At 50.0% G+C, this 14,259-nt stretch overlaps 1 protein-coding gene across 1 annotated transcript in view; it reads left to right on the forward strand.

Moving 5' to 3' along the window:
• Iqce (IQ motif containing E) overlaps positions 1 to 14,259 on the forward strand; it is a 49,250-nt gene that overhangs the window by 20,243 nt on the left and 14,748 nt on the right. Inside the window, exons 9-16 of the mRNA XM_027919854.2 lie at positions 540 to 612; positions 857 to 906; positions 2,578 to 2,741; positions 4,219 to 4,274; positions 5,260 to 5,450; positions 7,354 to 7,458; positions 9,129 to 9,219; positions 14,037 to 14,213. Of these exons, the coding sequence (XP_027775655.2) occupies positions 540 to 612; positions 857 to 906; positions 2,578 to 2,741; positions 4,219 to 4,274; positions 5,260 to 5,450; positions 7,354 to 7,458; positions 9,129 to 9,219; positions 14,037 to 14,213 (907 nt within the window). The remainder of the gene's footprint in view (positions 1 to 539; positions 613 to 856; positions 907 to 2,577; positions 2,742 to 4,218; positions 4,275 to 5,259; positions 5,451 to 7,353; positions 7,459 to 9,128; positions 9,220 to 14,036; positions 14,214 to 14,259) is intronic.

Consider the following 14,259-nt stretch of genomic DNA (forward strand, 5'->3'; position numbering starts at 1 on the left):
CTTCTTTGGAGAAGAATGTCTTCTGGGATTTTTCAACTCTTGGGAAGTGGTAGTCTAACCCAGAGGGGCACTCTGGTGTGAGGACTCTTCCTGTCTGACACAGCATGCCCCATTTGTTCAACGCTAAAGCTCACTGAGGGGCCACTCTTCTCTCCCACCAGTTTCTCTCCCTCTCTCTTTTTTTGTTTTTTGTTTTTGTTGTTTTTTGGTACCGAGGATTGAACTCAGGGATGCTTAACCATTGAGCCATATGCCCAACCCTTTTTTTCATATATATTTTTTTATTTAGAGACAGAGTCTTGCTGAATTGTTTAGGGTCTCATTAAGTTGCTGAGGCTGGCTTTGAACTTACAGCCCTCCTCCTCAGCCTCCTGAGCTGCTGGGATTACAGCCATGCACCACCGTCCCTAGCTCCCGCCAGGTTCTCTTCTGAAGCCATGCCTTCCCTCAGTGTTCTGGGAACTCCTGGTCCTTTGGCCCTGGGAGGAGGTTTGCAGGGACCCAAACCTGCCATGTTAACTCTGAACTTGGGTCCCCAGCAAACTCCAGACTGACATGAAGACCACCAACTTGGAGGAGATGAGGATCGCCATGGACACTTACTACGAGGAGGTGTGTGCTCCCTCCGCGGCACGTGGAAGGGGAGGGTGCCTGTGGGTGTGAGGGGGAGTCTGCCGACAAGGGTTGAACTGAGACCGGTGCTGGTCCCCTGCTTATCTTGACATGAAAATGAGTCCCAGCAACTTGGTTCTTGCTTCCTGCCCTGAAGCAGAGTCAGGAATCTGGTGACAGCTTCGGGGGAAAGCTGTCTTGGTGCTCCTGTATGTTTTAACACATTCTAATTTGGCACTTTCAGATCCATCGTCTCCAGACTCTCTTGGCGAGTTCCGATGTTGCAGGAAAGAAGTACGATAACGTGGAGTCGCATTCCGTGTGTTGTCTAACAGCAGGGCAGTCGTTCCTGGAAACAGCAGCTCCTGCCCTAACTTGGCAGCATTGCCCACGCTGCTGATGGTTAGAGCGGGTCTGCTTCCACTCAGGGCTGTACAGATGTGCCCCATCCTCCATGTTGGCAGCTGCCCCCATTCGCGCTCCACACATATATTATGTGCACTGCACAGCAGCTACCCGTTCAGAATTGAAAATGCTGTTTTGCTTTTGGGATTCTTTTTGAGGCATTGGGGATTGAACCCAGGGGTGCTCTACCACTGAACTAAACCTCCTAGCCCTTTTTATTTTTTTATTTTGAGACAGTCCTGCTCAGTTGCCCAGCCTGGCCTCAAATTTGCGTTTATCCTGCCTCAGCCTTCTCAGTACATGGGATTACAGGCATGTGCTTTTCAAAGCAAATCAACCTTAATAGGATTATTATGGTAAATGATATTTATGGTAAATGGATACATATTCTGTACAATCTCTGTAGACACTGGATTAGCAGATGCTAAGCCACTGAGCCAAGGGAATTGTGGCTTGGATTCCTGCAAACCTCACACTTTGTCAACATTTAGGCCCATGGCGCTGACTCATGCCTGAGCCAATCGTCTAACACACAGTTCCTCCATAAAGTTCATCATATCCTTGTGCCTAGGGACACTGGACAATGAATGCCTCAGTACTACACTGTAAGGCCATTGTGAACAGTGAAATCACTAGTACAAAGCACAAAAATGTGAGATATTGTCTCTACACTAATAGACTGCAAACAGGCACTTATAGTATGAGAACTGAAACAAGAATACAGCAGGGCCTTGTTAGACCTCCGCTGGGAACGCACACCAGCAACTCACTAGTCTTTCAGCACTCTGCCTGTGCATGGACTCCCTTGGGAGCCCCACAGGAGGCAGGAGGATTTTGAGTTCAAAGACAGCCTGGGCTGGGGCTGGGGCTCAGTGGTAGAGCCCAGCATGTGTGAGGCCCTGGGTTCAATTCTCAGCACCACATATAAATAGATAAAGGTCCATCAACATCTAAAAAATAAAATAAAATAAAACAACGACAGCCTCAGCATTAACAAGGCCCTAAGCAATTTAGTAAGACCTTGTCTCAAAATTTAAAAATAAAAAGGGCTGGAGATGTTACTCAGTGATTAAGTGCCCCTGGGTTCGATCCCTGGTACCAAAAAAAGAAAAGCCTCATGAGGATTGATTATGAGTTTGCAGATAAATCTTAATGAGTATGCAAACTTGCAAATAAGGAATCTGCTAGAAATAAGGACCACCAGTGTTTTAGTCTTTAGTGGGATAAGAGGCAAAAATGAAAGCTAAAAAGGGACTTACATAAAGAGTAAGTTCCTACAAGATTTTTAGTGATGGCATCTAAGATATGATACCAATAATTGAATACTGTATTTTGTTATACAGGTTGTTAGCAATACGAAATCCTATTACGAGGGTTAGCGGTTTTGTTTATTTGGGGTTCCAAGTTAGTGTTCCCTATTCGGTTGCAAGTATTCCTCTACAAGAACTCTGGGCTCACAACTCGACAGAAGTGGGCTGTGATTTGCACGTCGCTTACTTCAAATATTATTAAGCCAGTTGAGAAATCCAGAGCTCAGCCCCTCGATGTGGTCATTCCCAGGCTGCCGATGGAAAAGAAGGTGGGCGTGAAGAGGCAGAAGAAGATGAGCAGCACTCTTCTGAATTTGTCCCGGAGCGTCCAGGAGCTGACCGAGGAAAACCAGAGCCTGAAGGAAGACCTGGACCGCGTGCTGAGCAACTCCCCCACCATCTCCAGACTCAAGGGTACCTTCCCCAAAGCCATTCAGTGAGGGAGGCACGGGGAGGAGGCCATGTCTCATTCTATGAGGGAAGGCACCAGAGGGGCAGCACATGTTGTCCATGGCCCTTGCTTCCTCCAACTACGAAGACCCTAGTCCCCGGCCTCACAGCAAACAGGTCCCACTAGGCAGAGTTACCATAGTAGTGATCACAGAATACAGCTAAGCAGCCATCTAGGCCCTGGAGACAGAGCAGGGAACAGCAGTGCGGAGGTGCTTCATGGAGGTGACTGCATGGGACAGAAGGAGAAGGTTAAGTCCAAGCTATCAGACAGTGAAAGTACTAAGGAGAAACGAGGAGGGCCCTTGGGGAGGCCTCACTGAGACACCGATGGCTGGGCAGGACCTGGAAGAGGAGAGGGCCAGTTGTGCAGGCATTTGGGGGTGCCAGGTGGGCCAGCAGTGAGTGCAGAGGTCCAAGCGGAGGCCAGTGTGGCCCCAAAGGTAAACCACCACGGTAGTTGCTGCCACAAAGCCTGGTGTTGAGCACCAGGGGGCTCTGAGGGGCCCTGTGCAGAAAAGGGGGTACTGGCAGCAGGGACTTCTGCACTCATCCTGGTGAGAGTACAGGTAGCCTGAGCCATTGTGGCAGCAGAAGTGGCAAGACGCAGCTGGGCTCTGTGCATCTTTAAGGTGAAGCCCGCAGGAAATGTGAAGACTGAGTGCAGCCTATGAGAGGGGAGGCAGCAGGGTCCAGGGTTTCTGTCTGAGTAGCTAAAAGGACAGCTGGCATTGCTAAGGGGGAGGACGGCAGCACATGTCTGGGGAGAAGGGATGGGTGAGATCTGAGGTGTGTGCAGAGGTAGGCCAGGCAGAGACCTGGGCTGGAGAACTGGATATGCAAACTGATGGACCCAAGTGGGGCCGCAAGTGGGTGTGAGTAGAGGGGAGGAGTGGGGTTGAGTCCTAACCCTAGTGATGTTTAGGAGGTTAGGAGGGGGAAGGGAGAGCCAGCAAAGCCAGGTGGGATGCCACTGGCGAGGTAGCAAAGCCGGGTCCAGGGGCAGCCTGAAAGCAAGTGGGAGGAGGACTAAGAATCACCCTAGGGTCCATTAGATCATCTCAATGGACCAGTGAGGTCAAAACCTGACTGAGGGGCTGGGGTTGTGGCTCAGTGGTAGAGCACTTGCCTAGCATGTGTGAGTTCGATTCTCAGTATCACATATAAATAAATAAAATAAAATCCATTGACAACTAAGAAAATATTTAAAAAAAAAAAAAAAAACTGACTGGTGTAGAATCAGGAAAGGACATCCCACTAAGATACTTGGAGATGTTGGTATCAGTGATTCTTAACAGCCAAAGGGAACAGAAATCATCCAGAGCTGGAGAAGACCCTTGGGTGGCAGGACCTGCCCACTGGGGCCCTCGTGGCTTTGCTGATGGGTGGTTGGGCCAAAGGGTGCCGGGACAGTCTTTGAGCAGACCTGTGTGTCCATCAGGGTACGTGGACTGGAGCAAGCCTCGGCTGCTGAGACGTATCGCGGAGCTGGAAAAGGTGAGGAGCGTCACGCCACCCCTTGCTCAGGACCTATCTGTGCCTGACGGGCAGTGGGGCAACTGGGGACACAGACTTACACTGAGCAAGTAAATGGTGACTGTCCAGCAGTCAGTACAGTGTGGACTCGGGGCAAGGCCTGAGTTGTGTCGTTCACAGCCCTCATTTTTCAGATGGCCACCTAATGTCATCAGACTGTGCGCAGCTGCAGGGCCGAGCACGTGACCCTGGAGGCGCCCACAACCCAGCTGCTGGCTGCTGGCCAGACTTCTTTCCACTTGTTTAATATTTAAATTTGCACAAAACTGTTCATTTACTCTCCGCTGACCAGAAAATTTAGGCAATTAACATTTCCTCACAACCCACGTGGGTGCCTCGGGTCCTGTGGAACGGGTCCTTCCAGAATACTGAGCTTGAGCTCTCTGCTGTTTGGCAAACAGAGCAAACCCTGAGGGGAATGTTTACAAATAAGTTCAAAGTAGAAAATATAAGAAGTTTCTGTATGTTGTGTGTATTCACAAATAAAGCTGTTGGGAAATGCAGGCAGCCAGAGCAGACGCACACGGGGGCGGGGGGCTTCTGTGGGCTGGGTGTCGGCAGCATGGAAGTGGGCACACCGTGCTCAGGGTCACCTTCCTGACAGGACCGCAGCACAGCTGAAGGTTGGGAGCAGAAAGGTTGGAAATTCAGAAAGTCTAGGGAAGCAGTGGGCTGAGCAAGCACAGGGACCAGCCGTGTGTGTCCACCTTGCCTGCCTTGTGGCTTGTTCCTGTCGTGCTAGTGGCTCTTCATCCAGGCCAGGTTCTCCCCTTTTGATCACAGACTTCCAGGAACTGTGTGGGCCAGTAGACTGGTTGACTCAGGTCACGTAGCAAAGCTGCTCCCACCTGCTGGAGACTGTCCCTGTGGCTTGTCGTCTGTCTCCTGAGTTCTTAACTAGAAAGCAAAGTCAATAACGTCTAACAAATGCCTGTTTTGCCTCCAGAAAGTAAGTTCAATGGAGAATGCAAAGCCGCACAGCTCAGAATCCCACAGACCAACTCCCCTGGCCCACTCCAACAGCGCAGCACACAAGCATCCTCAGGACCGGCCGGAGGAGCAGGAGCGCCTCCGGGGGGCAGTGAAGAGCTTGAAGGCAGAGCGGAGCGCACTGCAGGCGCAGCTGCAGGAGAAAGAGTAGGTTCCCACGGGGACCTTGTTTCTAGGGCTGTTGTCATGAATTTGGAGAAATGCTGAGCTCACGGTGGTTGTTGTGTAAATACTGTTTAGGACTCAGGACTTCTTATATTTTGGTTGTAAAATCAAAGTTGCTTGAATGGCCAAAAGAAGACATTTAGATGCCACCTTAAAAGGGGGAGGCCAAGGAGAGTGCCGCAGGAGTCTCTTTATACTGAATTCCAGAGGAGTTCCCAAATTGTTCCCTGGACAGGAATTTACTGTCATTGATTGCATAAAATCAATTACATCTTAGGCAGAGTGGTTTTGAAATTCAGTAATATGTTTATGGCACATGATCTGTCTATCAGACAAGATGTAAATGCTGTAAAATGTCCAGTGCAACCCTAGGAAGGGAGTTGGGAGGCAAAGTCTCACCAGTGTTTCAAGGTCTGTAGTCCCCACCGTGCGCACTAGGCATCTGTCTCCCTGATTCTACCTGTGGCTTCTCTGATCTGTCATGAGTGACTTCACCTGCCCATCTTCTGAGATGTTTATCTCAGGTTTGCAAGACTTCAGTGACCTTGCAACTTAGAGTGAGTGGCCTGTGGAGCGGGGAGCGTCTCATCCCCTGGGAGCTCACTGGAGATCAGGGCCTCAGGTGCTGCCAGGCCTTCTGATTGCATGAGTCCAGGGATCTGGGTGCACAGTGGAGTCGAGAAGAATCTCCTTGTTGCCTCCTGGTTCTCTGAGTGCTCAGTCACCTTGTTTTTTATGGTGGAAGGGAATCCCTCACACTCCACTCCTTCCACCTGAGTAGTGGCCTCAGGGTGCATTCATGTGAGTGATAAGTTCATTGTAAAAATTGGTATTTCATGGCCAGGCACAGTGGGTGGCGTGTGCCTATAACATCAGACTGGGAGGCTGAGCCAGAATTGCAAGTTCAAGGCCAGCCTCAGAAACTTAGTGAGACCCTAAGCAACTTAGCAAGACCCTCACTCAAATTAAAAAATAAAAAGAGCTGGAAATGTAGCTCAGCAGTAGAGACCCCTGGGTTCAATCCTCAGTACAAAAAAAAGAAAAATTAGTATTTCAGAAAAAGGTCTTTACATTAAACTGGTCATTTTGGAAGGTAAATAATTTCTGGCATTATCTGTTATGCTATTGAGTACCATAGCTACCATGGACTGAGCCCTTATGATGTGACAGGTGCTCTGCTGCACACTTAGCGACAGGCGCTCTGCTACACAGTTTGGGAGCATCTCTGCATGGGAACCCTGAAGGGTTAAGTCGCACAGACAGCAGTGGATCTGAGGTTCAGGCAGATGTCTTGCTCTAGAGTCTACTTTGTGGCTGCCATGCCACACACAGGTCACAGGAAACTCAGTGGAGGCACCTGGGCAGCCTTATCCTCAGGCTCAGTGAGGGCAGGACCCAGTGTAGGCCAGGGCAGGTCCTTCCCCGGCTCAGACCTGCACCTGTGGTGTGAACCAGAGGGTGCTGCATGTGTGACTGTGTTCCATGACTATCCTGTGGCACCTCTCCCCAGGACTTCATATGCCTTTACTCCTGTGTCTTCCCAGCCCCTGGCAGTCCTCACACATGCTGGTATCCGTGTGCCCAATCAGGACCCTCGGGGCTGCTCTTGACACCATATCTTTAGAATCAAGGGCCTTTCCTGACCCTCCCACCCCTGGTCCACTGTCCTAAGGAAGGAGGCCAACCCCCTGCCTTGATGGCCTCTTGTTTTTTAAAATATTTTGTAGTTGTTGATGGACCTTTCTTTTATTTATTTGTATGTGGTGCTGAGAATCGAACCCAGTGCCTCATGCATGCTAGGCAAGCGCGCTACCACTGAGCCACAACCCCAGCCCCAGCCTCTGGTTTTAATGAGGGTGGAAATGTCTCTGGTTCTTTCGTTCAGTGTGGAGGTAAAGCAGCTGCTTCAAGCAAAGGCCGACTTGGAGAAGGAGCTGGAGAGCATGAGGGAAGGCAAGCAGGAGAGGCAAGAGCATGAGCAGGTTTTGCGGTAGGTGATACATTTCACAGAGGACCCACCCACTTCTGCATGCCAGCCTTTCCCAGTGGGGGCTCAGCACAGCCTCAGAGAGGGTTTTGCAAAGGCCATACTTCTCCCTGAGATATTTCCAGGTGTTCTTTTGCCTTTGGAATAGAAACCCAAATTCTGGGAAGAGGCTCTCCATCAGTGCTGCCTCTGTCGCACCATGGCTCTGCCACTTCTGCCCCTTCGGATTGGGCCAGGGCTTCTCACTCCAACCCACACGTTGCTGCTGCCACAGGGAGTTGCCTCCCAGGCTCCTCCATAATAGCACTGTCACCAGAGCCAGGAAGCAACCGCCCATACCTGCACCGGCTGTTGCTAGATGAGCAGCCCAAGGGCAAGCCACACATAGGAGGAGCCAGGAAGGGAGCACTGCACACTGCAGCTTGGAGGGACCTGGAACAGGCCCCAGCAGTGCCATCCATCTACATAAAGTGTCAGACAGGAAGCTCCCAGTGACAGAGCAGAGAGGACTGCATGAGCACAGCAGAAGGGAATAGGGAATGGTCACTGATAGGCATGGGGTCCTTATGGGGGTGCCTGGAATGTTCTAGAATTAGTGTGATGATTGTCATTCTGAATAGTCTGAAAACCACCTCATTATACACTTTAAAATAATGAATTTTATATTACAAATCTTATCTCAATTTTTTACAGAACATTTGTGTATTATAAGTGACCAAGAGATGATTGAAAAGGTACAGGAGGATATGCACAGGTTATTTGCAGATATTGCCATTTTATTTAAGGGACTTGAGCATCTGTGGATTTTGGCATCCTGGGAATCCTGGAACCAACCTCCCACAGATATGCAAGCATGCCTATACCAAACACCTCCTCTGGACTGTCTAACGTCCTCATGGTGGTAATGTGATGGGAGTCAGTATTCTCCAGTGCTGAGTAGCGGAACTTTCTTTGGCAGGCAGGTTTCAGAGGTCTCAGTCCACAGACGGCCAACTCCATTGCCCAAGGTGAGGCAGCACATCAATCATGGAGGACAGCAGCTCAGAAAATGGCAACCAAGAAGCAAAGAGCTCAATTTTTTAAAATATAAGAAAACTAGATTAGAATCTAAATGGGAATGTTCAGCACTGAAGATAATTAACAAGGTACATATTATTGAAGCAAGTAGAACATTTTCTTTTCAGGAGAAATATAACTCAGACTGTCAGAAGCCAAAATTCAATTGAAAAGGCAGGTGCCCAGAAGCAAGTTGTTTGACTTTAGCATCTGTAGTAAGGAAATATTCACATTGTTTATTAAAAACTCCACGCTATAACTTCCTGTTCATGGTTCACGCTATGACTTCTTCTTGTTTGTTTCTAGTGTGTGGTGCTGGGGCTTGAACCCAGGGCCTCGCACATGCTGCGTGCAATGGCTACTCTTCAGAGTTCTGACGATGCTTCGGGGATCAGGCTGACCCTGAAGATCCCCAGCCCCACCCCTACAAGGCTCCCAGCTTGGGGGACACATTAGAAGCCCCTGCAGTGGGGCTTCTGGTGCACCAGGGAGGTGGTCGTGGGCTCTCTGTATCCTGTCTAGCATCTGTCTCTGCACAGAACTTCCTGCTGAGTTGTGCAGGGGCCCTTCGTCACATAGTGACTCATGAGGTGTCATCTTTTCTTTTTCCACTTTAGAGAGGAAATTCAAACACTCACCAACAAGTGTCAAGAACTGGAAGAAACCAGGAAAGAGGAGCCCAGCGCTCCCATGGAAGTGACTCGCGAGGTACGGCTTCATCTCCCATTGGGCACTGGGACTCTCAGCTGACAGCAACACACATGCTTATCCTCACGCCCAGAGCCTTTCCTGACTGTGATGTTGGCCGTCCTACCTCTGTTAGTCAATGTCTGTGATGTGGGTGGTGTGTACAGAAGTTAGGGGCTATGGTTGACCCCTGGTCAGTGGATTAACCTCTCAGACTGGTGTTGGGTCTTGGACATTTGGGCTGGTGAGAGATCTTCCAGACCTCAAGCATGCGGCAAGTTCAGCTCTGTAGCAGGGGCTCTCTGACTATATCAAGGAGGCTGCAGAGGCCCAAAAGGCAAGTCCAAAATATGCTGCACTCTCTGGGGGACCCAGGCCTCTTCCCTTCTATCCCTGATCTCTGGCTCATGTGGTGCTGAGTGACAGTGTGGTGAGGACCTGGCCACTGACCCTCTTTGCCCATTTAGATGGATACAAGGAGACAACTGTGGCTGAGGCAGGCATGTGAGGGTCACCTGCCCTTCCCTGACCCAGGGGTCAGCTAGGTGGCTCTGTCCCTGTTAGCCCCGGGCTACCTGCACTTCTACCCCCTTATGAATCTTTTCCCAATGCATGGATTCTTGAGATGGCAGGTGTGGTCTGACTCAGTCTAAAAGGGAATAACTTAGGTGTTAAAATCCCGTGGCCACTGTTTGCTCCAGAGGGCTTGTCACGTGAATGTGTGGTGGATGAAGCCAGTGTGATTTAGAAGGGTCCAAAACGAGCCCAGGTTGCAGCCTCTTCTGCAGTCCCTTCCGGTGACCCTTCTTCTGCCTGCCACAGACCTGAGCAGGGCCTGGAATGCCCCAGACCTGCTGCAGCAGGACCAGTGTCAGCTGCGAGAGGCTGGCAGGTGGCGGTTCCCTTGGCCTCCGGGAGGATGGGCCTGCAGGACTGTCACCTGCTGGTTGTGGAACATAAAGGGGCTTTTGTTTGGTTTTGATCTGGACTGGCTTTCCTCTTCCAAGGCTGGTTTACTTAGCTGGATTCTAATTTTAGGGTCTTTTCATTCAAAGCCAGCTCAAGAGCAGAAGGCAAACTGAAAGGGAGTTTGGAGAAGCTGCTCAGTACATTTTCAGTTACAAATCCAGACACCACAGCACTGCCAGCTGGGGGAAGCCCGTGGTTCTTTGCGTGTGTGCCAGCTGGGCCCAGGCAGGCTGTGCAGCAACCGTGACTGTGGCACACCCTACCGGCAGTGTGTGTGCTGCGTGAACAGCGAGAGTCCATCTCAGTCCTTTGTGAAAACATTGCTGCTGCTCAGACAGAGCATGTGGATTTGTGCTGTCCCCAAGGGCATGCATTTGTGGAGGTTTTTTCAGTGCTCTGGATAATGTTCTAAGTAACACAGAGTCATTGTCCCTTCCCACTCTCTGGGCACCCTCATGGTTCATCCACTCATCTGATTGCCACACTGCCCACCCCAAGGGACACAGGCTTCTACTGAGTGTTCTCCTAGACTCTCATTCTTGTCTGGTGGTATACCTAGGGCATTGTGTGTGATGCTGGGCTTGAGTGCCTCTCTGATCTGTGTCATGCACAGGATGTCACTGAAACCTCTTCTGCAAGTAAAGTGCCCTTGGGGACCAGGGAGGCTACAGGACTAACTGATTTGTTACTTGGCTACTTCTGTAGCCCTGACCCCCGAGAGGTGCTCAGCAATAAAGAAACGTCAGGGTTTTTGCCCGTTGTTAACTTTCAAAGTCATACATCCCTTAGGGAGGAACCCCTTTCCCGCAGACTGTGGGGACGGAAAGAGGCTTTGTGTGTGCACCTCTCTGTCTCTGGCCTGCTCAGGGTTTCTGTAAATCCTCAAAATGGAGAAAACCAAGTGTGTGCTCTTGTGTTATTAGTGTCTTGGTTGAACACAGAAGACCAATAGCACCAGTTTCCTCTCTGTACAATAACTAGACACAGATAAATCAGGAAAGGAGGCCTTGGTATAAATTGCTTGTCCCTCCTGACTCATGTGTTGACACCTCAGAAGGATCCAGCTTCAGACTCCAGGGCCACCTGCTTGCTTTGAGATCTGTACTGCAGGGTCTGTTGCTTCCCAGTAATTGGGATTTAAATTTTCCACTAACTCTATTCAGCACAGAGAGGCCACACCAGTAAGATGGCAGAGAAGTTCTTTTTCTCCAGGAATTATATCCTTAATCTGTTACCACACCTCTCTCAGCTCAGGCTTTAGGAGACTTCACTTGGTGTCAAAATTTCGTTCAATGTTTTTGTTCTGGCATCTTCTTATATGACCTTGAGATTTGTGTTCCTGCACATGACAGGAGCACATTGAGGATCCCAGGCTTCCCATTGTCCTCGCCGAGACTGGGGCCACAGAAGGCATCACTGTAGTCTGCAGAGAGGCGGTGACGGGTGCTGGCTGCAGTCCATTCTGCAGTAGTGAGGAGCCACAGCAAACTCAAGAGCACGGTGTGTTGCTCATTCGTGAGCTGGCCGTGTCCCCATCGGTGCAGTATTGAGCAGTCAGTACAAAGAATAAAGTGGGTCTTCAGTTATGACATGAGAGATGCCTATGGCCTGTTTGATGGAAACAACCCCCGCCCCCCAAAAGCATATATATGTAGATACATAGATTTCTTTTTACTGAAAAAAAAAAATTTTACTTAGAAGTATGTCTGAAAGTACTGCCAGAATTAGCTTTTACTCCGGTGGAGTTATAAGCACTTCTTCCCTTTCTTTTGTCTGAATTTTTCTTTTTTGGTACCAGGGATTGAACCTAGGGGCACTTAACCACTGAGCCACCTCCCAGCCCTTTTTTAAATTTTTTATTTTGAGACAGGGTCTCACTAAGTTGCTGAGGTTGGCTTTGAACTCATGATCCTCCTTTCTTAGCCTCCCGATCCACTGGGATTATAGGCATGTGCTACCATCCCTGGCTGGGTTTTTCTTCATAAGCATAATTAGCTTTGCTTCTTTCCTGCTTATTAAAGCATTTCGTTTTGGCTAAGTGTGGTGGTGCTTGCCTGTAATCCCAGTTCATCGAGAAGCTGACACCAGAGGATCACAAGTTTGAGGCCAGCCTCAAAATAAGGTTTTACAAGGGCTGGGGGTGTAGCTCAGTGGTAAAGTACTTATCTAGCATGTATGATGCTTTGGGTTTAATCCCCAGTATCAGAAAAAAAAAAAAAAAAATCCATTTTAAAGAAAAGGAAGAGAGTGGCATTAACTGGAAGGTCAGTGTTGTTCTGAGTAAGGGTGTCTGCTCCCAGCCATTCTGGGAGAATGGTTAATTGTAGGTTAAAACAAAGCAGTGCCTCACCAAATTTATATGCATATCAAACTCCATTTTTGTTTTAGCCATCTGCCCAGAGTTGTTGGAGTCATTGCTCCTCCATCTTCTAAGTGGCTGATTTTACCTTTTGGTCACATTGGCATGAAATATGTGACAGACTTGCACCTCACTTGATTGGAATGAGGGTCTGAGAATGAGTCAGGGTCAAGGGAGGCCATGAGGCCCTTTCAGGGGACAACTCAGAACACTACAGCTAGGTGGCAGCATGTGGACCCAGGTGACGAGACGCACACCCAGAGAGCCCAGTGATGGGTGGCTGTGCTGATGTACGGGATTTGTCTGGTCAGGCATGGTGAGACCCCCAGACATGAATGACTGTCACAGAGGTCCACCCTCACACACCCCTAGAAACGGGAGCAGGCGTGCCACATGGGGATGCATAGGGGCACAGGGGACAGGCAAGAGGCAGCAGTAAAGTATGGCCCAGGGCCTTTGCTCTAGGCAGGACCAGGTGAGGCAAGGGCAGGTGAGGATTGGCTGGGTTGAACAATTCTCGTGGGTACCTGGCCCTGGATGCTAGGGGGCAGGGAACACTAACTTGGTGCATGAGGGTCACACAAGGGAGCTAGGTGGTGGTGTGGGCTGGGCTTGGTGAGTTGCATATGAAAAGTTTCTCACAGGGAAGTCCTTCTTCCCTAGGAAGTGGCGCCTCTCTCCAGGGTCAGCAGGCCCAAATGTCACAGCATCATATAATACGGAAAGTAAAAGGCTTGGTTTCTATACCTAGTGGCCTGCTGATTCTGTTGGGCCATGCACCAGGCCACATGCATGCACCAGGCATCTCGGCTGCACATGCATGGCCGGAAGCTCACATCTCTCTGTGAGGGCCTTCTGCACGGATGGGCTTCTCCACTGAGCTTTAGATGTCAGAGAAATAGTTCAGTATTTTAATTTTTATTGAGAATTGTCCTTGTGGATAATAAATTGGACCCATACATGATAGAAATCAGTGGTATTTTAATGGTCACAATAGCAATTCCTGTTTCTTTGTATCAAAAGCCTTGCTAGAAATATCTTACCTGTAATCCCAGAAACATCATTGTCAAAATATAATATTCAACTTCAAAAATATCCAAAAAAGAACTGCAGAAAGCTAGGTAATTTCCCCCCGAAGTGCTAGGGATTGAGCTCAGGGCCTTGCCCTTGCTAGGCCAGCATTGCCACTGAGCCACACTCCAGCCCTGAAAGGGGTGCTTCTCAAGTCACAGATGGCTATTGGAAAGTGTGTGGCCATCTGTGGGTGAGCTCCCTGCAGATGCTGCAGTGGCAGGATAGACTCCTCCTAGGAGATTGCTTCCAGACGAGTCCAGGGCCCACATGCTTACCGGGCATCTGTCGAGGGTGTGGTGGGCAGTACGGGAACAGGTCCTCCTCAGAACGAATAAGATTCATCCGTAAGTGCAGCCTGCCGTCTGCCAGGTGATGTCCTGCCAGGCCCTTACAAGATCTTCCCTGCACCAGCCCGTCCACCTTCCATTTCCTGTAGGCCTGCGGAGAGCTCTGCACACCCCCTCCCAGCAACAGGCACTCTCAGCAAGACTCTGAAGTGGATTCTGGGCCGGAGGGCTGCCCTCAGCCCCTGTCCCCCATCCCCTGCTCTGATGGAAGGAGAGAGGCTGCTGCCCGGACGCTGCAGGCCAGCTGGAAGGCCCACAGACACAAGGTGAGCTCTCCCCAGAGGGCCTGGCGCTCATGCTCCCGGCTGTTTG

Source organism: Marmota flaviventris, chromosome 19 (genome assembly GCF_047511675.1).
Source record: "Marmota flaviventris isolate mMarFla1 chromosome 19, mMarFla1.hap1, whole genome shotgun sequence".
Classification (NCBI taxonomy): domain Eukaryota; kingdom Metazoa; phylum Chordata; class Mammalia; order Rodentia; family Sciuridae; genus Marmota; species Marmota flaviventris.